This window comes from Radiomyces spectabilis, assembly GCF_025331425.1.
Source record: "Radiomyces spectabilis strain NRRL 2753 chromosome Unknown BYT42scaffold_13, whole genome shotgun sequence".
Classification (NCBI taxonomy): Eukaryota; Fungi; Mucoromycota; class Mucoromycetes; order Mucorales; family Radiomycetaceae; genus Radiomyces; species Radiomyces spectabilis.
Window position 1 is genome coordinate 166,503 of NW_026251938.1, and position 22,409 is coordinate 188,911.

The following is a 22,409-nucleotide window of genomic DNA, read 5'->3' on the forward strand; positions in this document are numbered from 1 at the left end:
ATATATGGGTGGTGGAATAGAACAGCAGGTTGTGTCAAATAAAATAAAGCGTTGTTTTTTTTATTTATGGTCACACAGACGAATCTTTCTTCTTTTCGTGCCTGGAAGATTACCTAATGCAAACTAAACCATGTCCTCGCAAGAAAAGAAACTACAAAAACTTGTCTCTCGATAATTCACCGTTGATATCCATTCGGCTTGCGGAAACCTCGGCGAAACAGCAAGAGTATGACAAGTTGTACAAAGAACTCAACGATCTCGAGATTGGTCTCGAACTTCGTCTCGATCTACGTGCCGAAGATCTCCAGACCCTGGATGAACTGGGATCTGGCAATGGAGGCACCGTATGCAAAGTCCTTCACATGCCTACCAAAACCATCATGGCGAAAAAGGTAGGCCCAAAGAACTAACCGAAATTCCCAACAGGCAACATTGGCGATGTTGATCTCACGAACTTCACATCAACCCAATCCTCTTTTTGCCACGGTAGACGATATACCCGCAATCGCAGTTAGATGCTCTTGATACCCCGCAATCACTGCCAACGTCGCAGTTGTTGAATCGCCTCCCTCCTATGCCCATTCAGCCACCCTCGTCCCGAGGTTTAGCCGTTCCTTCCAAACCTGCCAAATCCGTATCATACCACTTGCCGGGATCCAAAGTCGATCCCCCGCCTAACAGTACCGATTTCTCCACGCAACGGCACCCGATCCTTTGTTCCCCCGAGAAACGTCCCGTCGTCAACCAACGAATATCTGTGCGCAAACAAATCATGCGTGAAATGCAGTTCCTGCATGACTGCAATTCGGAACATATCGTGAGCTTCTATGGGGCTTTTATGAGCGGTGATGACATTTCCATATGTATGGAGTATATGGATGTCGGGTAAGACGAAAAGAAAAAATCGATTGCAATGCTAGTCCAATGATTGACCATGCCATGCCATACCGTAGTTCCTTGGACCAAATCTACAAAGCAAGTGGTCCCATAGAAATGGATATACTGAAAAAGATTGCTTATGCGGTAACGTTGCCATTCACATTTATTTTTCTGAATCCGGCAGCAACAGGAAACATTGATTAAAAAAGCGAGTTTAGGTGGTCGATGGTTTGATGTACCTTTACGACTGTCATCGTATCATTCATCGCGGTAAGCAGGTCGATTCGTTTCAGTGTATGAAATTCCTTTTTATTTAACCAATCCACAGATATCAAACCATCCAATATTCTTGTTAACTCTGCTGGGCAAATCAAGCTTTGCGATTTCGGCGTCTCGGGGCAACTGATCGATTCCATTGCCAATACCTTTGTAGGCACCAGTTCCTACATGAGTGTACGTATATTTTATTTCCTTGTACAAGCACTATTCATCACCAACGTTAAATGGTCGAAATTTGTTAGCCTGAACGCATTCTTGGTTCGCCTTATTCGGTGAAATCGGATGTGTGGTCGATCGGTATCACCCTGATGGAATTAGGTTTGGGCCAATTCCCTTTTCTTTCTGCAAAGTCACTTTCCGTTTTCGAATTACTGCATTATATTGTCAATGAACCTGTACCCGCGTTACCGCCTCATCAATACCCTGCTGATTATGAACAGTTTATATCGATGTGGTATGTTCAACATCGTTCTTAAAATAATCTCGCAAAAAACGGGTCGGTAATAACTGATGGTTCTGTAGTCTTGTCAAAGATGTCGACTCACGTGCAACACCAAAAGAGCTGACGGTAAATAATGGCTTTCCCGTTGATGATTTTGCAACGTTTCTTATTCGCATTTTTATCTTTCAGCACACGGCGTATTTCCTGTCAGCCCAGGAACTCAAAGTGGATCTTCGAGCTTGGGCTCAGAAACACAAGCAATGAATAGGCTGGTGGATGGATTGACCGTCACATTTCGATTTTTTGATTTGTTGGGAAAAAGGCAGCACACACCCAAAGTTTCTTGTTGATTCCGCCGCTGTCCTGTAAAATTCACAGAATTCCGGCTTCCTCTTTTCTTTTTTTTCCCAGTTTCCCTTTTTCCTTGTCTATATAAAACATCTCTCACTTAAAAAAGCAGCATGGATTTCCAGAATCGAGTAGGAAGCAAGATTAGAAGTGGTGGTGTAGCGAGCCATTCCGAAGCCAATGTGGATCGTCGTGAGCGACTTCGCAAGCTTGCAATGGAAACGATTGATTTGAACAAAGATCCGTACTTTATGAAGAACCATCTTGGATCGTACGAATGTAAACTTTGTCTGACGCTGCATACCAACGAAGGCTCGTATCTTGCGCATACTCAGGGTAAAAAGCATCAAACCAACCTCGGTCGTCGTGCCGCCAAAGAAGCAAGAGAATCGGCCATTACGCAACCGGATGTTGGACCTGCCAAACCGGCCGTAACCCTCAAACGCAATGTGATTAAAATTGGTCGACCAGGTTACCGTGTGACGAAGATCCGCGATCCTGTTACCCGTCAGCTTGGTCTCTTATTCGAAATCCATTACCCTCAAATCGCTGCCGATGTTATTCCCCGTCACCGTTTCATGTCGGCGTACGAACAAAAGATTGAAGCACCCAACAAAGCACATCAGTATATGATTGTCGCCGCCGAACCTTACGAATCTATAGCATTTAAGGTACAAAGCAAGGATATCGATAGAGCTCCTGGCAAATTCTGGACACATTGGGATCAGGACTCCAAACGATTTTCTTTACAATACTTTTACAAGAGCGATAAAGGACCTACCATGTTTGAAGGTGTCACTGCTCCCGGATCCAACCCACCCAATGTCAACACTCCCTCCACAAACGCTCCCAGTGCAAATCCCCCCAGTGCAAACGCCCCCGGTGTGGCGCAGCCTGTCAGCTAGACATCTCTTTGTATCTATCACAATAACGTCATAATAAACCACAAGGAAAAAAAGAAAAAGGGAGTATATAGAGTTTCTTGGCACAGCACTCATTACGCAATATCAAGCAACTGGCAATGTCAAAGTTGTATTATATGCAGAAAAGTTGCATAATCGTCATTGATGCCAAGGTGGATAAAATAAGGTGGTCAGAGATGTCAATTCTGTTTTATGTAGATCGCTTCATGGATTTAATAAAAAGATGCCGTTGTCGAATATTCATTTGGAATTGTTTAAAAAATGAAGCATGGCTCATAAGACGAAAATGGTGTAATTCGTTGGAGCACCTCCACTGCTTGTGCACTAACCCATCATCCATGCAATGTGCTCAGATCGGTCCTGCAAAAAAACATGGTTAGAAAAATTTCCCTGGTGGACTGTGTTTTTCGAGAGTCCAAAAGCCTGTTTAAATTTCAATCCTTTGAGGCTGCTTGAAAAAGCTTGAAAAGAAGCCAAAAAGATCAACTGGGTCAAAACGCCAATCATGTCGCATCAAACTTTGGCTACAGGATGCTCCCCCGCTGAGCTCTTGACTCATGTCCTGACTGTTATCAGCAATGACGAGAAAGCCAGTCACCATTTACCGTTTGTCCTCACTATGCTGGTCAATCACCGTCTTCTCTGCGACAGCAGTGAAGCGGCCGAAACCGTGCAACGCAAATGGACAGTACGATTAAACGCTTTATTACAATCGAAGCAAGCTTCCACTCGGTGGGCGGCCGTCACGCTTGTCAAAGTGACATGTGAACAATCCCCACGTTTATATATGACTCACTTACGATCGTGGAGCGCGCAATTGCTTGGTTTTGTTGCTGTAAGTTGTGTGCGCTTTCGAATACGCGCCCTCAGTGCGCGCCATGCTACAGTTTATTGACCATTCTTGTTGCTCAGAAACCGGAACCTACCATGATACACGCCGAAACGATTCGTACCTTGTCTTGGCTTTTTACGCAAACCGTAGATAAGCCCGAGTTGCAGAGAGAAGTCACGACTCCCAACCTCCCTCGATTTAATCAGGCTCTACTGACCCTCGCTGGCAACGCTGAACTTTTGGTGCGTAACTATTGGATCACAAAAAGTAAAAGTCAACTTTAGCTTACTGAATATGCTGAATGAAATTCAATGTAGCCCACCGTCTTGGATGCATTGATCCAGAATATCAAGCATTTCCCTTCAGTATCACGACATATTACCGATCCGTGTCTGAAGCTCTGCCTAAGTTGTTTGGAAGGAACCGTCGATCTCGAATCCGCTACGCTTGAAAAGGTCGGCCAGTGTCTTGCGTCGCTGTATCGAACTTCGGGTAAAACCAATATGGCTGAACAATGGAAAGACACGTTAATGCGTTTGATCGGATCGATCCACTTGAGCTTGGAGCGTTTATTCGATACGGTTGATGAAGGTAGATACAGATATGGTTGATGGAAATATGAAAAGCAAGAGACACTTACATTGAAATCTTTAGAATTTAATGTACAAGAGAATTTGCCGACTTTTACTTCGTCTCCTTTCCCTCGCGATCCCCTCGAAGCTTTTCCTATCCTGTTAAAACGTGTCCAAGCGCTTGGTCAGTGCATTACCACTTTCTTGAGGTAGAGACAGCGCGTTTTTGGCAACTAGTCAATGGGAATTCGATACTTATTCATTCAACTTTAGTATGGAGACCGCCATGGCCGTGTCTGTGCCTGTTGTCCATCTTATTGACCTGTTGTGCCGCATTTACAATGTCTACGAAGGCACTCTGGTAAGTTGGAATCATCCTATACGGGGTCGCTTTCACGCAGATCTATTGATTGAACATACGATAGATGCGTGAATACAAAGATAAATCAGAATACAGCTGCCTCATGGGCTGCTTACCGACATTACACTCAACGGCAAATAAGATTTTTGCCAGTCTGTTGTATTGGTAAGCTCTTTTTACTTGTGTGGTACCGTTGGACATGATCAATAACCGGTGGAGCATGATAGTTCTGGCGCCGAATTGTCGAGATACAGCAAGCTTTTCTCTCAAATTCTTCTCAGATTACTGTCCGAACACAAACACAAGCGGTAAAGTAATCCTTGCATGTTCCTCAGCTCAGGCTGTGTCTCATTTTTTTTTTCTCTCTTGCTGATTAGCACCCTCAAAATTTCGACCTACAACCTTGTTTCCTTGTGTCTGCAAATGTGTGGACTCACTTTTGGTGAAATCATTTGCAAACCACTGTCTACGAGAATCATTGAAGATATCACCATCAATGAACAAAACTCGTCGGCCCTTGCCTCCACAAATAGTTTCTTAAAGGTAATCTTTGACCGGCGATCTCTCCTTTTTTCTTGAAAGGAAACTTGGTTCACAGTGTATTCGGGTTTTTACTAATATGTGGATTCAGAGCAAATCCAGAAAACGAAGACATGATGAATTGACGCATTCTGACGCATTAGCAAATGAGGATACCAGCTCTTCAAGCCAGTGTGAAGTGCCCTTGGCGGCTTTGGGGGCATTGGAACAGTTGTTGAATGTTTACGGATCGTCCATGGATCCGCAAACTCGATCCGCGCTTGACAGCATCATTCTTTCCCGACTTTTATCTTCTATTCATCCCGGAAAAGCCTCGGCTGAGATGATTAACGTGACCAAACATCAGCTATACAAGTGCTTGTTATCCTCAGTCTTGCATCCTGTCGCAACACAAGCCAGTATTTTGCCTCATGCCATGCGCTTATTCTCTTCTGGCCTTAATGAAAGCAACCATGAGGTAAAAAAACATTACGGTTTTTCTATTTTCATGTGAGCGAAGAATCTAACCCATATCTTCCTCTTCTGCAGCTTCGCTCTACCTGTTTACAGGGTATGACGATTTGTGAATTAATCATTCATCCTCGTATGCCTCCAGTCCAGCGCACGATGCCCCGACCAACAGTTCCTGTCAATTTAATGGATGAACCTGAAATCGCCGCTGTTATTGAATCAGCAGATACCGAAATGGCCTCGCCACCCGCGGATATCCCAGCTGCCAAGCGTGTCGAAACGTCGATGCCTGCCGCAACATCGATCGCCACATCGAGCTTCACAGAAAAAATGGAAACAAGCCAAATTTCTACCGCCGAATCGCCAGCAGCGATAACAGCAACCACCACCGAACCAGTGACCATGGAAATTACACAGTCAGAGCCAACTTCCGTGGCAGCAATTCTCGATTCGGCAGAGGCCAAATCAGAGGATAAAACTGTGGCAAAGGATACATCTGTAGCCGAGGAGGCTGTAGCGTCGCGTCCTGAACCTGCTGTTCCTGCGACGATCGACATCATGCCAGCTGTGACTTCCTCCGATATCGCGACGGCGTCGACATCTAAAACCAAAACCACTGTTGCCCCGCAAACCAGCATTTCAGATGATGATTTGGACGAAGATATGGAAGGCATGCCCGATATCGATTTGGCAGGTCCAGATACGGACGAGGACGAAGATTAAAAGAAAATATCCCAACTATACATTGGACAGATCATCTCGGGTCCTTGGCATTTTGACCTTTTTCCATTTTGGCCTAAATCATAGACATATAGAAATCATCAAGCTGAAAAAACCTCTTCAACGTTGAACCTTTTTTCATAAAGAAATCATTTTATATTGACAAAGATCTAATGAAAGAGGAGTTGTGTGAGAGAGAAAAGAGTCGACATTATGCCGAATGGCAATGTCAAGTGGAATGAATGATCAACTGACTTACTTTTTTTTTGGAATCCCGCTTTTGCTTTCCATTCTTTTGGAGCGCAAAAAGGGAATTCTGTAAACCCTGTGCATCACACCCGTTTCGTTTCTTTTTTATTTCTCCAGCCAAGCTATTTGCTTTTCGTCAGATTCCATGGCAGGCAATACTGAAAGCTCATTCCGTGATTCACTGCGCAATTTCAAACTATCCAGATCATCAGCGGCACCGATATCGCTACCGACGACGACCGCCAACAGCCCCGAAAACTCGACCTTTGCATCTTTCCGTGATAACGCCAGTAATCTATTCTCCAATGTAACCCACACTGTTCAGGGATACATGCCCGTAGGCTTCAACGGCGAGGAAGAAGAAGAAGAACCCTGGTATCAAATGTCACGGGTGGAGGTAGACTGGAATTTTTACATTGCCGTGTCGATTATGAATGCGACGGTAATTTGGGAATCCTTTTTGCATTTTAGCGAGTCATGGCTTTTGCTCTTTGTCTGGCCTTAGGTATCGCTTGTTTCTGTCTGGTATGTACATGAAAATAATCAAGCAGCATCGAATGCATGGAACTGACCCAGTAGTAGGCCATCTTTTTGTTTCTGCCGATGTTTGCTCTTGCACCGGGAAAATTCGCAGCCACCTTTACACGTAAGCTTCGTTTGTTGGGGATCATGTTCCAATTTCCATGTGTCACAGTAGCTGATCCATGGTTTCCATGATGATAGTTGCCAGTATCCTGGTACTTGTTAGTATCGCTATGCTGAGAGGTCCGATGGCCCACTTGAAGCATATGATGTCCATCGAAAGAGCACCCTTCACCATTACTTATCTGGGCACAATGGCCTTGACCCTGTATTTCTCTCTCGGTGTAAGTGATGGTAGCAGCCAGGTGTTCCATGCCTGAGATAATGCTAAACACAAAACTGTCTATTTAATTTATAGCCTCACAACTATATCTTGACTATCTTATTTGCCATCATCCAGCTCATTGCCTTGGTGTGGTAAGAAATGAGATGAATGAATGCTGCATTATGTCGACCTTGCGCTGATATTCATACTATCTCGTCTAGGTATTTTGGATCGTACATTCCAGGTGGAGTAGCAACATTACGTTACGGCACTGCCTACATTGGACGAAGAGCCGCTTCAGTATTGCCTATTTAATCGTCTTTCTGCATTCAACATGGCTATGCCATTGTGTTCGTTCTTTTGTATACTTTAATCATTCCCTAAATGTAATATTGCTTAAGTAACTTGCTTCTCATCCGCATTCTTTGTCCACAACAATGATAATGAAAATCAGATGATCGATATTAGTTATCATGCCAATGACAGTAAAAAACTAACTGTCAATACCAAAACGCCGAAGAAAAAATCTACGGGATGACGCAAAGCAAGATCTCTGAATGTTAAGAAAGAGCCAATGGTAATACAAGAGATTTATTTCAAATAATCAAAACAGAACGAAAAACAAAAAGGCAAAAAGAGAAGAAAAAAAAAACAGATTACACAGAAACAAAATAACGGAGAGCGAAAAAGACAGCGTGAGGGAACTTTTTTTAAAACTTAGGAATACAAGCAATATAAAAAAGGGGGGATTACAGCATTTCTTGCTCTTCTACGGGTGTACTGGAACCACTGGCGGGCGCCGGTTGAGGACTTCGAGGTAAGCCTGATTGCCAGGTTTTCCCGGTGAGCATGTTCTTCAGTGCACGAAGAGCAAATACCGTCAACCCAATTCCCGACCAGTCTTCGTCATGCAAATCGCGCAAATCGCCCACTGTCATAATATCTTGATTTTGAAGTTTCGTAGCCCACTGCTTCGCCTTTTCCATGCTACGATTGGTAGCCACAGCTGTATCAATGACAAATTTCTCGATACTGGTATCATTGGCATATTCTACACCAAGGAAAGATTTATCAATTTCCCAGTCTTACATTCGCATGAAACTGTCAAATAAAAAGAAACTTACCGGCCAAAACATGGTCCATGAGAGCGGAATGCGTGGCAGCAAGCTCAGCTTGATCTCCCAAAACGCCTGATGATCTACTCAGGGTATCGTGTGTTGGTGACAACTTTTCAAAAGTTGCAGCAGTTTGTTCTTGTTGTTGAAGCTTGAATTGCTCGATTTTAGCCATGGTTTCTTTGAAGCGCTCTTCCGCCAGCAAAGTACGCTGTTCCAAAGCATCGCATTTCTTTTCCGCTTCAATGGTTCTTAATCTCGCCATATCAAGCTCATATTTGGCCTTTTCTAGTTCGGATCGTATATCGTTCTCACGACGCCATACAATTCGCTCATCTTCTCTCTTGTTCGAACTGTGCTGCTTGTTGATATCTCTTAGAATGCGATTGATTTCATTCGTGATCAATTGCTGATAACGGTCAGGCAACACCTGTTCTTCAATCTGTGATCCAGAATGAAAAGAAAAAAAAACGATGAGTAAGACAAATTATCACGGTAACCTCCAATGCATCATTTTCCACTGCCCACTGTAATAACTGTAACATACCATTTCTGCTACGACATCCTCGGCTGTGTCAGTGTCAGAGTTGAACTCGAATTTCACAGACAACTTGTCCATTCCCTTGAAGACCACTTGCAACGTCAATAGCTTTTCCGTCATGTCTTTTGATAACAAGACTACTTCAGGCTCCACAGCCAGAAATGAATGCTCCAAGATTTCTTGAGCGGTCATACTAGGTACAAAAACAAAGGTTTCAGCAAAACTACGCTCGATGGTTGCCTAACAAAAACATCGCCATTTACCGATCATTTTCCGTTGTGAGACAATTGTTGATAAGAGCCAGGACGTCCTCATTTTGAACGCGGGAAAGACATTCTGGTCTGATGGTCTGTAACAAGGATTATATGAGCCCATACAGAACAACAACTAGCATACTAAAAACAGTAAAGGAATAATCCACTTACTCTTGTCACTTTTTTGAATACTTGGGCTGCATTGGTACATTCGCCGTAGGGATATTCGCCCGTGACCATTTCGAGGAGACACATGCCGAAAGCGTAGATATCGACTTTTTCACTGTACCCTTTTTCTTCGTACATTTCCGGTGCCATGAATTCAGGCGTACCAATCACGGTATATTTCTTTCCTATTTTCATCTCAGCCGTACCCATATCACCAATCTTGATTTCACCGTGAGCTCCATTGATGAAAATATTGTCACACTTGATATCACGATGAATAATAGGCGGTTCATGGGCGTGAAGATAGACGAGACCTTTTAGGATCTGACGGCACCATCGCTTGATGATCTTCATGTTCAGAGAAGGCGATAGTTTTCGAATATACTCGCGCAAGGTACCCGATGTCATCAATTCTGTGATAAATATAAACTCGGTATCATTGTACCAGGCATCGTGGAAGGTAATAATGTTTGGATGGCGCACCGACTTTAGAATTTCAATCTCATGACCGAGATCCTTGAATTCCTGTCGTGTTGCCTAACAAACCAAAAAAAAAAAGTAAGTTGGGTTTATAGCTGTGAAAACAACCGTTGCAAAATATTCCCCAGTAATGCCTGGGACTGCGAGACAACTTACCTGGATCACGTTCCAAGCAACCTCATAACCTTCTTCCCGATCAATCGCCTTGTAAACGACCTTGTATGCACCTTTACCAAGAAAAGTGTTGAGTTTGGCATAACGACCGTTGGGAGCAACTTCAATGACTTTTTCAGCATCAGGTTGTTGTGAATGATCCGCCATTTCCTGATTCGGGTTCATCCATACACCACCAAAAGGGGCCATTTGCGACCGGATGTGAGGCGCTCTTTCGTACTCGGGAAACTGCGCCGCCAATTGGCGCATGAGCGTTGCACTCCCCGTTGTTCCGTGAGCATCAGCGTGATCACTATCGTCCTGAGAATGAAGCGTGTCGGATGGAACCGAATCGTTCATGTCGGATGGCGGTATTTGATACATGGGCGGTAGTTCTGATGTCTTTGATTATATATTTTTTTTTGTTACTTGCAACAAACAAATAGTCCGATGGGTGGGCGGTCTGTGTGTATGGGTGTGTATGCGTGTGTCTGTGTCTGTGTGTATATGGATGCGTGTAGGTGTATAGACGTGTATGTTGGGTGTGGATGTGTATATGCGGGAGTGGTTGTCGTGTTGTAAGTATAGTTAGGATTTAATAAATCGATTACCAGGCCGACATGGCGTTTCCTTGGGGATGAATCTAGATATTGCAGAAAACCAAAGAAGTCAAAAAGAATCAGCTAAATAAATAAGCCCTGTCTCGGTACCAGATCGTCAGAAACGAAGCAAAATTTCGAATTGCTTACATGGAGGTTGCAATTATTCGTTTAACTATGAAATGTAGTCTAGATTTAGAAAGCCTGACGGCAAGAGATAATGCTCTCAAAGAGAGCAAAAGTGCTTTTCTTGGTGTTTTCGTAAATAATGATAGTGGCCCTTAGATTTTTTTTTCTTTGATCTTTTCTTTTTTTTTTTTTTGGTCTGGGAGGGACAGGTGGGGGCGGCCGGCCATGGCGTGACTGGAATAATTCAAACGGCGCCGGTGCCCGATGAAGGAAATTCCCCAAGGTTGAGCTCCTTGACTTGCTCTTTACGACCATGAAAAAAAAAAAAAAAAAAAAACAGCGTTTAATTAATTGAGGGAGCTGTCCTTCATAACATTGTTCAATTCACAAATTCTGTAGCTATATCTGTATGTAACCAGTCCTTGTTAATCATGGACATTTAGCCAACGGGTTGCTATAGCCAATATCAAACCCATCCGCCCAATCACGTCGCTTTAACAACAGAAAAGTAGAGAGAGGGAAAGTAAAGAAAGAAAAAAAAAAGGCGAGAATGTCAGAAAGGTACAATTTTTCAAATAACATTAGTCCAAGTCAAGTAAGTTGACTATTATTTTTTTTTATATATTTTTAAATATGCTTTACATTAAAATTCGCCCTTTTTTTCATTGCATGCATCGCTATCCTACATCTTTGGAGGATTCAGTCACTTGCAGGCTTTGACAGGCATCGGCCCCTTAGTCATTCGCGCTGGTGGATGTGGCCAGTCGGCGTTTAGAGGTTTATTTTTTGCTAGATAGTTTAAAGGAAATACTGAGATGGGATAAAAGAAAGCCCACCTTGCCCCTTTTCAATTCCTGCGATTAAGAGAGCATACGCAAAATCCCATCTTGAATTCGTTTTGTTTTGTTTGTTTTTTGTTTGTTTTTCTACTTTCTTCTTCTTCTTTTTCTTGCTCTTCTTTTCATCAGGCATTAAGATTTTGGCGATCATGCATTTTAAAAAATCTCGACTAGTTTATTTATTATTGACAGTTATTATAATCCTTCTTCACAGTGCAGAAGCCGATTTATTAGGCGATCTGTTAGGGACCTTGAATCCACATGATCCTCCACCTCCATCTTATCGACCTTCACCCCAAATAGACTGGCCATCTTCCCCTTCCACATCGTCTTCAAAATTGCATCACCAAGAATTCAGTACTTCTCTCAATATTCCATCGCCCTCTTCATCTTCTTCTGCTCTCACTACTGCCGTTCCCAAGGACTCTGTAAGTGTTCCTCATAAAGAAAACGAAAGATCCACATCTATCCATGCCAATACCTCTCCGAAGCCAGGATCGTCCTCTGCTGCCACTACCACCAGCACCCCAAGTAAGCCACCTTCCAATGAAAACAAAGTGGAAAGTGCCACCAGCGTAAGTCACTCGTCTGTCGCATCTGGATCCGCAGCGTCAACACCCACCAAATCAACAAGCACTACCACCACGATCACACCTAAACCTAACCCCGCATTAACTCAAGGGGATCGATCGGCCCAAAAACCGCTCGGTGCCGGTGTTCTAAGCAACACTGGCAACCTTTCGCCATCAGCGACGGAACTTGCCAAACCAAACGAGAAAAAGACGGAAGAAAAATCGAGCTACACAGCCGCAATTCTTGGATCCGTGTGTGGTTCGATTGCTTTGATTAGTGCCACTCTAGGCTATGCTTATCACCGAAAAATGAGACGTAATCGTATGAATGCCGATCAAGCGCGTTATCGATTCAGCGACCATCGCCTATCGTCGTCGGCTCTCGCGTACGATAACGCTTCTGGTTTGACACCTTCCATTGCTGATAACTTTGGCCATTCAGGAGGATATCCTTACGATAGTAATCAGAAATATATGCGTCCCTTGTCCCGTCATGACACATTGCATTATCAGCATCCTTATACGACGGCCTCCACCGTGCCTCAATATAGCGTGGGCCACACCGCGGGATGGCCAGCCACCGATACTTCCACTGCCACCATGTACACATCGGATCTGTATCCATCCATGAGCCAACCTTACACAGCCCCTGTGAGTAACTACTATGAAGCCATGGACAATCCTCCAACTTTATATCATGATGTCACAAGAAGTATGACACGGTCATCGAACACGGGATCGGTGGCTGCGCGTCCCATTTATTCACCTCCCAACACATACAACGAGAAAGATCTAAATTTTCCTGCACACAAGTAAATTTATACACATACATATGCACATTTCTATGACTTTTTTTTTTCAAATAAAGATAATTGTAGATAAGCCATGTCTTTATTTGCACAGACTAGGCTACAAATTATAGCATGACCAATTTTCCAATTGCATTATCTAATGCAATCGACCCTGAAAATCCCATCGACACCTTCATTCCTTATGTGATATTGTTTGTAATACGCTCATCAATGAAACTGTATGGCTTGTTCGATGAGGAAAAAAGTAAAATAAAATACAAAAATATAAAAACAAACCGATACAAAGATGCCGAGTCGCGTGTCAAAAAACATATTTGCAGAATCAGTTTTTCATTGGATGATTGGATTCAGGGCTCCAAGTCACTTGCATCAAGTATTCAAGTCACCTTGTAAATCTCAAAGGATGGTGTGATTTTTCTCCCTTGTTATGTATTGCAAACGCGTCAAGGCGAGATGAATTACCGCTGTGACAAAAAATAAAATAAAATAAAATAAAAAATCCAGGGGCTGGTCACACGTGCTATGATAGGATACATCGCGCTCAATCCTCTCAATGTCATAGTAGAAAATACAGATCATTATTTTTACATTGTACATATTGTTGAGGAGAGTATAATAATGAGTGATCCTTGTCGGACGTGCGGTGAGCGATAGATTAAACATAAAGTGAAGCAATAGAAATTGATACAAATGATTTAACCTTTATTTATACCTCGTATTTGTGCGACATAGTGGTATCTTGGAGCAACAAAACAGGTGTTCTGAGTGTGGAGAGTCCAGGAATCCTTGAACCTTGTATTTTGATTTTAGTTGTGCAATATATCATTTCGAAAAAGTAAAGTCGTCGTTTGGAATCGGATGCCGTGCCAATGGAGTCGCCACCTTCACGCAGCTCGCGCCAATGTAAAATAACAACCACCTAGGACATATATTGTCTGCTGTGCCGCTGTCCTGTAGTGCTAGTAAGCTACATCCACGGATTCCTTGGCGTCAAAACGAACGCGAACCAAGGATAGCGGAGAACTGGCCAAAGGCGAGACGCCTATGGAAAGGTTCAGGCAGGATTCTCTTTGAAACGATCGACGCAGACGACGCGCAACAAGAAGCCCAGATATGGAATGATCGCAAACCTGATTCGAGCAAAATCCTCACAATAACCTTGATCGCCCTGTTTACCATGAAAATGCGGCCCACGACACATATGCTTGCCGCATTCAGAGCGGTCCTTATCATCCGATGCGGTCTTTGCTTTCTCAAGACCATCGTACCAGTTGTAGATTTGTAGAGGAAACTCCAAATTGGAACAGTCTGTCATCTTGACTATATAAAAGAATGATTGGAAGTTGAACAAGCATTATGCAATCTGAACACAATGGATTTTTCTGGATCATCTGACAATTTTTTTTTTTGGCACGATTATCCAATATCGCGACTTTACTTTTTAAAATGACGGTGATACATAGTTCCTTTATTGTTATATTTTTGTTGCTTAACAACAATGACAACTAGATAACCGCAAAAACGTATCTATGATCTAGGGCCACACCTGTTCCTGGATTATCTCATTGCAATAAGGATGCCATTGCGTTGCCAACCATTTCACGTGGATTCACATGGCGACATGGATTCACAATCGACTAGTGAAACCCCGTTTGGGTCAAAAAGAAAAAAACGTGTAGAACAAAACTGACTGAGTCCCAAGCTAACGTGTTCAGCTTTGCAAAACACGGTGCGTGCGAATGCGACCTTTTTTTTTTTTTTGGTTCAGCAAAGAAAAAAAAAAAAACCAAAATAATGACGTGAATCGGACGGTGAAAAATGCCTATAAATATTGATCTCCTTAACAAGCCCTTTTTCTTCTTTGTGTCCCGCTGTTATCTTTTCTGTTAGATAATGATGTTGCGTTCGCAGAGTCAACGCGTAAGTTACTCCTCCTATAGAGTTTATATGCTTCTTTTATAGAATGTGAGAGGGACAAAGAAGGGAGGAAAGTCATATGAATGAAGGAGACAGCGATTCGGCATTGTGAGCCCTGGGATTCCTAGCTCTACCTTTTTTTTCTTCTCTCTCTCCCAATCCCTCAACAATGAAGCATTAGTTCATGGACTTTCTTGTTCTTTGTTCCTAATGTTTATTATTCTGTCTCGTACTGTGCAAAGCGTCAATACTCATACCGTTTTTTTTTCTTCTGTATCCATTCGTTCTCGCCCTGATATCTATCGGAACAATAGTCCAGTAAATGGAAGTCGTCTGATACTCTGCAAAACGAGAGCGAGAATACCTCTTCTAATGGACCCCCATCTGAAAATGGCAAACCTTTCATCGCGTCAGTTGACGATGCTGTGTCGAATGCAAAAACGAAGACAGCAGGACTCCAAGACACGCGTGCCGCTCTATCCGACAAGAGTAATATTACAAGACCACAGTTGGTAATGCTTCCATCCACTGATCACGGCACCCTTTTTGCCACTTTGTCATTACCCATTAACCCAACTGACATTGTCCATTCCTATTTTTTTTTCTTTCCTCCAGCGATCGGTTTTGGATAAAAAATCGGCCGTCATTGTGAAATCGGATACGCAGGTTCATGTGGACGTCGTGCAAACCACACCCAACGATAATATACGACTCTCATCCTCCACCACAGACAATGAAAACGTGCAACGCCCTTTAGAGAACCCGACAACAAAAATAACAGCCACCACCCACAAGGAAAAAACAGCCGATGAGGCCCTTGTAAAAGATTTCTTTGATGATAACAAGACCAGATATCCACGTTCGGCCGCAGAGGAAGTTGAACCTACCCCGATTCTACCCATCATTGTTCCCGAACGATTGCGCCATCGTTTCCGCGGCGTCGTCGCTTCCGGATTAGGTGACAAACGATCATCAGAAACCATCGTCGACCACGACAACGACCACCCCCAGGAATCCAAGTTCCATGGAATCGATACCACCAAAAAATCGAAATACGTGCATACCACCTCCAATACACTTCAGGCTTGGCCTCAAACCTCCCGACGCGAAAAGTTCTTTGCTGGTAACAAACACTTTGAACCTCTTGTATTAAAGGCTTACCCAGAAGCGCTGGAACGTGAAGCCAAACTGGGGTCTTATCGTCATCGAACGGAATCCAAACACGACGATTGGCACGATCCCATGCTCGCGTCCGTGTACGTTGATGATATATTTAACCACTTTCTGGAAGTGGAAAAGGATGTCTTGGCCGATCCGTTCTACGCGACCAAGCGACAACACGAAGTGACGTGGCGCATGCGTAGCGTGTTAATGGATTGGGTGGTGGAAATCCACTTCATCTTTCAATTGCTTCCTGAAACCTTGTATCTTGCTGTAAATATGATTGATCGATTCTTATCCGCGCGCCCTATTGCTCTCGGGAAGTTGCAATTAGTCGGCGTCACCGCACTGTTCATCGCCACCAAATTTGAAGAAATCGCCGCACCCAATGTCACGGAATTCCTCTCCATGACCGACAAAACCGTGAAAGCGTCCGATTTGTTGAAGGCCGAACGGTTCATGCTCCAGGTCCTGGATTTCAAGCTCTGTTATCCTAATCCTTTATACTTTCTTCGACGTACCTGTGAAGTGAAAGACTTTGATGTGCATGTCTGCACTCTGTCAGAATACTTTTTGGAAGTATCCTGTGTTGATCATCGCTTCATCGGCTATCGTCCCTCCCAACTGGCGGAAGCCTCGGCTCTGTTAGCAGAACACATGTTGACCAAAAAGGACTGGGTAAGTTTTTTCTCTTGTGTATTACTCAAAAAGTTTGTTAAAAAAACACCTATTCTTAACACGTGGATGTTTGTCAGTCTGATCAAGAGCTTCAAAAAACTTATGATTACGCCGAAGGCGAGGTGAAAACCATTGTTAATTTCATGCTGGATTATCTCGCGCAACCAGTTCAACACGATGCATTCTTCAAAAAATGGTCCTCCCGACGATTCATGAAAGCAAGCGTCTTTGTTCGTGATTGGGTCAATCGCTTCTATATGAACTAAAAAAAAACAACAAAAACAACCAACTTATTTTACATCATGCAAAAACTCATAGTCTTTTTTTTATATACTTTGTTATCTCTTTTCTTTTCAATGTCTTCAATACAATACAATCATTTCACACGATCATTTTATTCGGATGGTTTACATTTACAGTTTTGATGCGCTCGACAAAAAAAAGGGATGGTAGAAATGAAGCATGGGTTGTTGGTCATCGTGCGGGGGGGGAATTCGGTCTTGCAGGTAGCTCCCACTTTCGCGACTGGATTTTTGGCCCTTGTTGGCCATGGGTGATGTACAGGAATGGATGAATGGAGAAGAGCAAATAGACATAAAAAAGGAGAGGTAACGATAAGACGCAGCTGGGATTTTACGGTTGCTTGATGACTTTGATGGTACTGGACGGACTGCGGTAACGTACTCCACTGGTTAAATCACATTCCAATCCGAATTGCCATGCATTGTCTTTTCCGTTGCACGGATAGCACATGGCACACACTGAACTTGGTTGTCCGCATCGCCACTGTCCTCGCTTAATTCTTAAATACATGAGCTCCATATCTTCGGTGTCACATGGCTGCGCAATAAGATCCTCTTCACAAACATCCTTTCGATCTTGGACTCGAATATCATGAACCGATGACACGTTATAACCAAACAACCACACGGCCATACTTCGATCATCATTTTCCAGCATTCGATGCGGCGTTGTGGAGTGAACAATCAGTGATACAATGTCCCGCGATAAGATGGTTAAAGTGCCGGATGTAAATGGTGGAAGAATCGGCATGGTATACTCTTCGGCAGGTGTCAGGAACCGGTATTTACGAAGCAGGCTCACCTGCGGCATATCTCTATAGAGTGCATACCATGCAAATCCAATTTCAGTAACGCGCATCGCAAAGGACTTTTTCAATGTGACTGTGGCAACGCGACCCACGTAACGCGTTTCATTAAAAACGCGCTTAATTTTTTTTTCTTTTTTGGCGTACCTGTAAACCATACCGCGCCAGTAATTGGGCAAAGGTCCCAAAGCTTCCAGTTCGGCCATCACCGTATCCCAGCGCACAAAGACATCATCCCGTGTCTTCACAAGATAGTCATACTGGAATTGAGCGGTCCAGTGCAGTGCCTGAAGCAGTTTGTGGCTTTGAGCGGACGTCAAGTCGGAGGAAGGCACCATGAGCAAGTCACCGTGGAGTTTCGATTCGCGTAGTAACGCGTTGCCAGACAACATTTGAATCCGCGCCGAAGGAGGTTGCCCGATCACAAAACGGTAAACGACTTTGTCTCGTGGCAACCAGTGAAGCACGGTGTTGCGTAAGATATGGCGACGATGGGCATTGGACCATGAAGAAAGAATCAGTACCACAATCGTCGGTGCCTCCATCGATGATACGGCCGAGTTCAAACTGAATGGACTGTGCAACAGTTCGCTGGTGGTATACTGCAATTTCTCGATTTGGCAAAGAGCGACCAAGGTGGTTAAACATGTGACAGCAAACAGTGGAAGTACCAAGGTTTTCACGACTTTGGATTTCAGATTGATCCTCGGAACGAGTTCCCACCGTTTGCGATGGTATTCTGCTTTGGAAGCAAATCGTAAACGAAGAAGATCGGTCACCAACAAGATAACACAGTTGGTGATCCATGACTTTATGGGCTTATCTGCATTATGCGAATTAACAAAGAACGAGATGGACCAGATAATCACCGTCAATGTAATCAGTCGAACCATCGCGCTTCCGATTTCATAGTGGTATATCCATCTCCTCAATAATCTTGTGGTCACAATCCAGCCCCAATAACCTGCAAGGGCGCACTATACAAGAAAATGTATGGTGGGTTTTTCATAATCAATCTCTTTGCCTCTCTTTTCCCCCCGACCATCTTTCTTCGATTTCTCTCTCTCTCTCAACGCACACACGCAAACAGAGATTTCCCGTTCCATGTCATATAGTCGAAAAAGGGGTCGATAGTCTGTAAAACAGGATCACCCACTTACCCAGATATTGGCCACCCAATAATCCATTTGAGTACTGTGAAGGATAACGGCGCCACCTGCGTCCCGTTCGGCTACGTTCAGGGAAGCTTGAATATTATGAAGAGCACCGAGCGGTGCAGGTATGATGCTCAAAACGCGGATAAGGATCAGTGGGACATGGTAACGGCGAGGAGCATTGAGACTGGAGATAGTTTTGGGTTTCGTCTTCTTTTTTGAGGACGAGGAAGGAGGGTATTTCATGGCTATGAATAGGATGGGGACAAAATGGGAATCAACGGTAGCAAAATCGCAACACCTAGATTGACTGAATGGAATTTGGCAACACAATGAGCATAATCGACGCTTATCCAACCGACTCGAAAAAAAAAGGATCTCCAAATGGGAGGGCGGAGTTGCTTCAGAAAAAAAATTCGCCATTTGTGTCACTTTTATCAACATTTGTCACATCACATTCATCAAATATGCAGACACCCTTGTTTTCAATATAAAGCAATTTTAAAAGGTGATAAATATGCAAATGATCATTATGGGGGAAAATAAATGACGAATGGTCAACCGGAAAAGCAATGCTTGGTTAGTTCCCTTCATAGATACGCTAAAATCATATCCGTATCCGAAAATGTTCTTCAGTTTTCGCGTTACAGCTTATACTTCTTTGAGCTTGCTATTATCGATTTACGATTCTCGTCCTTGAATCATCAGTCCACGACGTATGGGGACGCTATCCGTCACCTACATAGTACCGTGGGTTAATTCAACAAGTAAAAAGACAACGCGCGTTAGTGTTCAATGCTCCGTACCTGATGACAACCCCAGACTTTCACTTGGGTGAGCAAAGGACATCCGTCCATCAATGATTTCAAGACAAAGTCATCCATGGAACGAACAAATCCACAGTCCAAGTACTGCAGATTTTTCAAGCCTTCTTTTCCACTCAACGCTTCAAGCGCCGAGGCTGTAATATTTTCCAAGCTGTGAATGTCGAGGTGCTCGAGACTTTTGTACGAGTGTCTGACAATGGCCAGTAAAGCATCGTCTTCCAGCAAGACACACCGGGACAGATCGAGGTACTTCAATCCTTGGCCTGGCCATTGTGTTTTCCATTCGGTAAACAACGTCTGCACACCTGCCGACGTGATCGATTCGCACTGCGCCAGCTTCAAGGTATGCAAGTTCGGGCAATGTTCACGAATCGCTTCAAGTACTTTATCGTCCACCTCCGTGCAACCGCGCAAGGCTAATTCGGTCAACCCATTGCCAACGGCTTGCACAAGTTTGGTAATAGCCGCCGATGAAAAGTTTCTCTCGCTTGACGGCCAAGACAGCTCCAGAGTCTCGAGGTGTTTCAACACATGCAGATCGTCTAACCATGTATCCTCCATTTTCACCAACCGCATCAATCGCAAATGCTTCAGCTTCCGGGCATGCTTCGTCAAGGCTTGCAAAGAAGCATGCGTGAAGCGCATCGAATGGCTGATGGAAAAGCTTTCCAATCGATCGCCGGTTTTTTCAAAGAACGATTCCCATGCTGCACTCGTCACCAAATAAGAACCTGAAAGTTCAAGCGACCGTAAATCCTTCAGTCGATCCGCATAAGCATCGATCACCGCATCGGTTATCTTGCCACAATAGATCAATTTCAGTTTCTGGAGTCGAGGACAGAACTGGGCAATATTCATCAAGCCGGTTTCATCAACACCTAATCATGGATGATAATAAGCCCAACGCGCTACGTTGATCACATAGAATACAAGTTATTTTCTTACCTGTACAATCGTAGAGAGCGAGGTCACGCATCACTGGTTCCATAAACAAACGTGCGGTATGGTTATTCAATTGACGATTGCGACAGATGATCTTGGCGAGTTTATCCATATTGATAAAACTAATATCGCCCAAGGCTTCGACATTTTCAATATATTTGGCAATGACCTAGCCAGATTCACGAAAATAAGACCATTGAGCCGCGATATTCTTTTGGGGGGAGGAGAACTTACGTCGATACACAAATCTTGCAAGGTAGGGACAAGGTTTGCATCGCCTTGCTGGTTGCCTTTTCTCTGAACGGCTCGCTTCTTTTTCGGCCGTTTCGATTTATCGATGGGCTTGTTCTCGAGACAGGAGGGGCAAACGTTTTCTTGACCCGCCGCATCGTCGACTGCGCGGGCGTAGCGTCCTTTACATCGGGAACAGAAAAATATGCGTGTACGACCTGCCTGGGATCGTCGGGAACTGGAAGGTCCAGCAGCAGGACCGCCTTCATCCTCGTCTCTGTAATCATCGTCGGAATCATCATCCTTTTTCTTTCTCTTCTTTGCTGCTTCCACAATCGCTCGGTTAGCTGCTCCAGAAGCTGCACGGCGTTGACGACCACTGGGTGTATATAGAATGGCGGTAGTGGCTTGCTGATCGGTGGATTCCGCAGCAGCATCGTCATTCGGGGTAGGTGTATTGGCTTCACTGGCAGAGAACGCCTCGGCCGCAGGTTGTTCTGGTTCTGCGGCTCTTTCCCGTCTAGCTCTTCGGCTTCTGTTTTCCACTCGAATGCCATGTTCCTGTCAAAAGTGTCAAATTATCAGTGACTCTACTTTAGATCGATCGAATGTACGAGCAGCAACACTCACCCTCAGAAAGCTACTAAGAGCCGATGTAGGACCTCTAATTCGGTTCGAACCATTGCGACCTTGGTTATTGTTATTATTATTGTTACGAGACGACATGACACAATGGAGCCTTGATCAGAAGAGAGAAAAAGGAAAAAGGGCAGATCCTCATCCGCAGCAATGTCGGCTTTCCAATTTGACAGCCCAACGAACTAACCGGTAACCTATCCTGTGCGGCATCACGACAACAGTCACACGATGGTTCGCATTGTGAGCCTCTTCTCTGCATGGCTAAGAACCATTAAGCAATTGTAAGCACGCATCATACGCTGAGAAAAAAGTCCAACGTTCACAAACTAGTGAGAAGCTCTTTTCCTTTTTATTGATAGTGCATGATTTTTTCTCGTGTTTTACCTACACTTTGACATGCACAGTATAAAACACACTATAAAGGTTGGAAAAAATCAAACAAGTAAAAATCAAATGTAGTAAATATCAAGCAATAACAAGATAAGTAAGCATAACGTGGTGAATTGAAGATACTCTGGGATTTTATCACTGGCGATCAAGACGAAATGGGAATATTTGGCATCCCGGATTCCCATAATAGGTAATTTCCCGGAGAAACAGCTTTCGGTGTGTGTGACTGTAAAGTGCCTTCTCCGGAGGGCCCCATCC

General features: G+C 43.9%; 9 protein-coding genes across 9 annotated transcripts; 6 read left to right on the forward strand and 3 right to left on the reverse strand.

Moving 5' to 3' along the window:
• Positions 1 to 116: 116 nt before the first annotated feature.
• On the forward strand, positions 117 to 1,864 carry BYT42DRAFT_617328 (kinase-like domain-containing protein; the record flags this gene model as incomplete). Its single annotated transcript, XM_051572174.1, has 8 exons — positions 117 to 392; positions 491 to 885; positions 954 to 1,023; positions 1,098 to 1,149; positions 1,208 to 1,332; positions 1,401 to 1,612; positions 1,681 to 1,726; positions 1,790 to 1,864. The coding sequence occupies 8 exons, from the start codon at positions 117 to 119 to the stop codon at positions 1,862 to 1,864; spliced, it is 1,251 nt and encodes a 416-aa protein (XP_051419532.1).
• BYT42DRAFT_103584 (uncharacterized protein) lies at positions 1,711 to 3,047 on the forward strand. The gene is made up of 2 exons (XM_051562069.1): positions 1,711 to 1,726; positions 1,790 to 3,047. Exon 2 carries the CDS (start codon positions 2,062 to 2,064, stop codon positions 2,851 to 2,853), a length of 792 nt encoding a protein of 263 aa, XP_051419533.1. The 5' UTR covers positions 1,711 to 1,726; positions 1,790 to 2,061; the 3' UTR covers positions 2,854 to 3,047.
• A 329-nt stretch (positions 3,048 to 3,376) lies between these two features.
• Positions 3,377 to 6,349, forward strand: BYT42DRAFT_503043 (rRNA processing/ribosome biogenesis-domain-containing protein; the record flags this gene model as incomplete). The annotated part of the gene is made up of 10 exons (XM_051564872.1): positions 3,377 to 3,706; positions 3,784 to 3,945; positions 4,021 to 4,294; positions 4,373 to 4,484; positions 4,549 to 4,636; positions 4,701 to 4,801; positions 4,864 to 4,944; positions 5,014 to 5,179; positions 5,268 to 5,633; positions 5,705 to 6,349. 10 exons carry the CDS (start codon positions 3,377 to 3,379, stop codon positions 6,347 to 6,349), a joined length of 2,325 nt encoding a protein of 774 aa, XP_051419534.1.
• Positions 6,350 to 6,740: 391 nt separating this feature from the next.
• BYT42DRAFT_503140 (Got1/Sft2-like family-domain-containing protein) lies at positions 6,741 to 7,757 on the forward strand (the record flags this gene model as incomplete). Its single annotated transcript, XM_051564880.1, has 6 exons — positions 6,741 to 6,992; positions 7,067 to 7,120; positions 7,178 to 7,241; positions 7,319 to 7,461; positions 7,536 to 7,594; positions 7,664 to 7,757. The coding sequence occupies 6 exons, from the start codon at positions 6,741 to 6,743 to the stop codon at positions 7,755 to 7,757; spliced, it is 666 nt and encodes a 221-aa protein (XP_051419535.1).
• A 231-nt stretch (positions 7,758 to 7,988) lies between these two features.
• BYT42DRAFT_103642 (kinase-like domain-containing protein) lies at positions 7,989 to 10,742 on the reverse strand. The gene is made up of 6 exons (XM_051562070.1): positions 10,157 to 10,742; positions 9,524 to 10,057; positions 9,362 to 9,447; positions 9,105 to 9,291; positions 8,567 to 8,999; positions 7,989 to 8,493 (listed from the first exon to the last, which is right to left on the reverse strand). The coding sequence occupies exons 1-6, from the start codon at positions 10,535 to 10,537 to the stop codon at positions 8,192 to 8,194; spliced, it is 1,923 nt and encodes a 640-aa protein (XP_051419536.1). The 5' UTR covers positions 10,538 to 10,742; the 3' UTR covers positions 7,989 to 8,191.
• A 1,110-nt stretch (positions 10,743 to 11,852) lies between these two features.
• Positions 11,853 to 13,123, forward strand: BYT42DRAFT_583827 (uncharacterized protein). Its single transcript, XM_051569818.1, has 2 exons — positions 11,853 to 12,148; positions 12,212 to 13,123. Exons 1-2 carry the CDS (start codon positions 11,870 to 11,872, stop codon positions 13,106 to 13,108), a joined length of 1,176 nt encoding a protein of 391 aa, XP_051419537.1. The 5' UTR covers positions 11,853 to 11,869; the 3' UTR covers positions 13,109 to 13,123.
• A 1,850-nt stretch (positions 13,124 to 14,973) lies between these two features.
• Positions 14,974 to 17,247, forward strand: BYT42DRAFT_583828 (cyclin-like protein). The gene is made up of 4 exons (XM_051569819.1): positions 14,974 to 15,024; positions 15,336 to 15,533; positions 15,637 to 16,860; positions 16,938 to 17,247. Exons 1-4 carry the CDS (start codon positions 14,998 to 15,000, stop codon positions 17,124 to 17,126), a joined length of 1,638 nt encoding a protein of 545 aa, XP_051419538.1. The 5' UTR covers positions 14,974 to 14,997; the 3' UTR covers positions 17,127 to 17,247.
• On the reverse strand, positions 17,248 to 19,507 carry BYT42DRAFT_583830 (galactosyltransferase-domain-containing protein). The gene is made up of 3 exons (XM_051569820.1): positions 19,129 to 19,507; positions 18,116 to 18,945; positions 17,248 to 17,977 (listed from the first exon to the last, which is right to left on the reverse strand). The coding sequence occupies exons 1-3, from the start codon at positions 19,366 to 19,368 to the stop codon at positions 17,494 to 17,496; spliced, it is 1,554 nt and encodes a 517-aa protein (XP_051419539.1). The 5' UTR covers positions 19,369 to 19,507; the 3' UTR covers positions 17,248 to 17,493.
• On the reverse strand, positions 19,488 to 21,935 carry BYT42DRAFT_583832 (uncharacterized protein). The gene is made up of 5 exons (XM_051569821.1): positions 21,753 to 21,935; positions 21,126 to 21,683; positions 20,895 to 21,060; positions 19,929 to 20,827; positions 19,488 to 19,860 (listed from the first exon to the last, which is right to left on the reverse strand). The coding sequence occupies exons 1-5, from the start codon at positions 21,846 to 21,848 to the stop codon at positions 19,804 to 19,806; spliced, it is 1,776 nt and encodes a 591-aa protein (XP_051419540.1). The 5' UTR covers positions 21,849 to 21,935; the 3' UTR covers positions 19,488 to 19,803.
• Positions 21,936 to 22,409: the final 474 nt, after the last annotated feature.

Bases quoted from the DNA above. Each gene is read 5' to 3' on its own strand.
- BYT42DRAFT_103584 (XM_051562069.1), top strand. From the start codon at position 2,062: ATGGATTTCCAGAATCGAGTAGGAAGCAAGATTAGAAGTGGTGGTGTA.
- BYT42DRAFT_103642 (XM_051562070.1), bottom strand. From the start codon at position 10,537: ATGTATCAAATACCGCCATCCGACATGAACGATTCGGTTCCATCCGAC. The intron at 10,058-10,156 runs GTAAGTTGTCTC...TTGGTTTGTTAG, and splicing joins TTGCTTGGAACGTGATCCAG to GCAACACGACAGGAATTCAA. The intron at 8,494-8,566 runs GTAAGTTTCTTT...TCCTTGGTGTAG, and splicing joins CATGGACCATGTTTTGGCCG to AATATGCCAATGATACCAGT.
- BYT42DRAFT_583827 (XM_051569818.1), top strand. From the start codon at position 11,870: ATGCATTTTAAAAAATCTCGACTAGTTTATTTATTATTGACAGTTATT. The intron at 12,149-12,211 runs GTAAGTGTTCCT...ACCTCTCCGAAG, and splicing joins CTGCCGTTCCCAAGGACTCT to CCAGGATCGTCCTCTGCTGC.
- BYT42DRAFT_583828 (XM_051569819.1), top strand. From the start codon at position 14,998: ATGATGTTGCGTTCGCAGAGTCAACGC. The intron at 15,025-15,335 runs GTAAGTTACTCC...TCGGAACAATAG, and splicing joins TGCGTTCGCAGAGTCAACGC to TCCAGTAAATGGAAGTCGTC. The intron at 16,861-16,937 runs GTAAGTTTTTTC...GATGTTTGTCAG, and splicing joins TGTTGACCAAAAAGGACTGG to TCTGATCAAGAGCTTCAAAA.
- BYT42DRAFT_583830 (XM_051569820.1), bottom strand. From the start codon at position 19,368: ATGAAATACCCTCCTTCCTCGTCCTCAAAAAAGAAGACGAAACCCAAA. The intron at 18,946-19,128 runs GTAAGTGGGTGA...TTTCTTGTATAG, and splicing joins ATTGGGTGGCCAATATCTGG to TGCGCCCTTGCAGGTTATTG. The intron at 17,978-18,115 runs GTACGCCAAAAA...TGCACTCTATAG, and splicing joins TGGCGCGGTATGGTTTACAG to AGATATGCCGCAGGTGAGCC.
- BYT42DRAFT_583832 (XM_051569821.1), bottom strand. From the start codon at position 21,848: ATGTCGTCTCGTAACAATAATAATAACAATAACCAAGGTCGCAATGGT. The intron at 21,061-21,125 runs GTAAGTTCTCCT...GAATCTGGCTAG, and splicing joins TGCAAGATTTGTGTATCGAC to GTCATTGCCAAATATATTGA. The intron at 19,861-19,928 runs GTACGGAGCATT...GGTACTATGTAG, and splicing joins AAGTCTGGGGTTGTCATCAG to GTGACGGATAGCGTCCCCAT.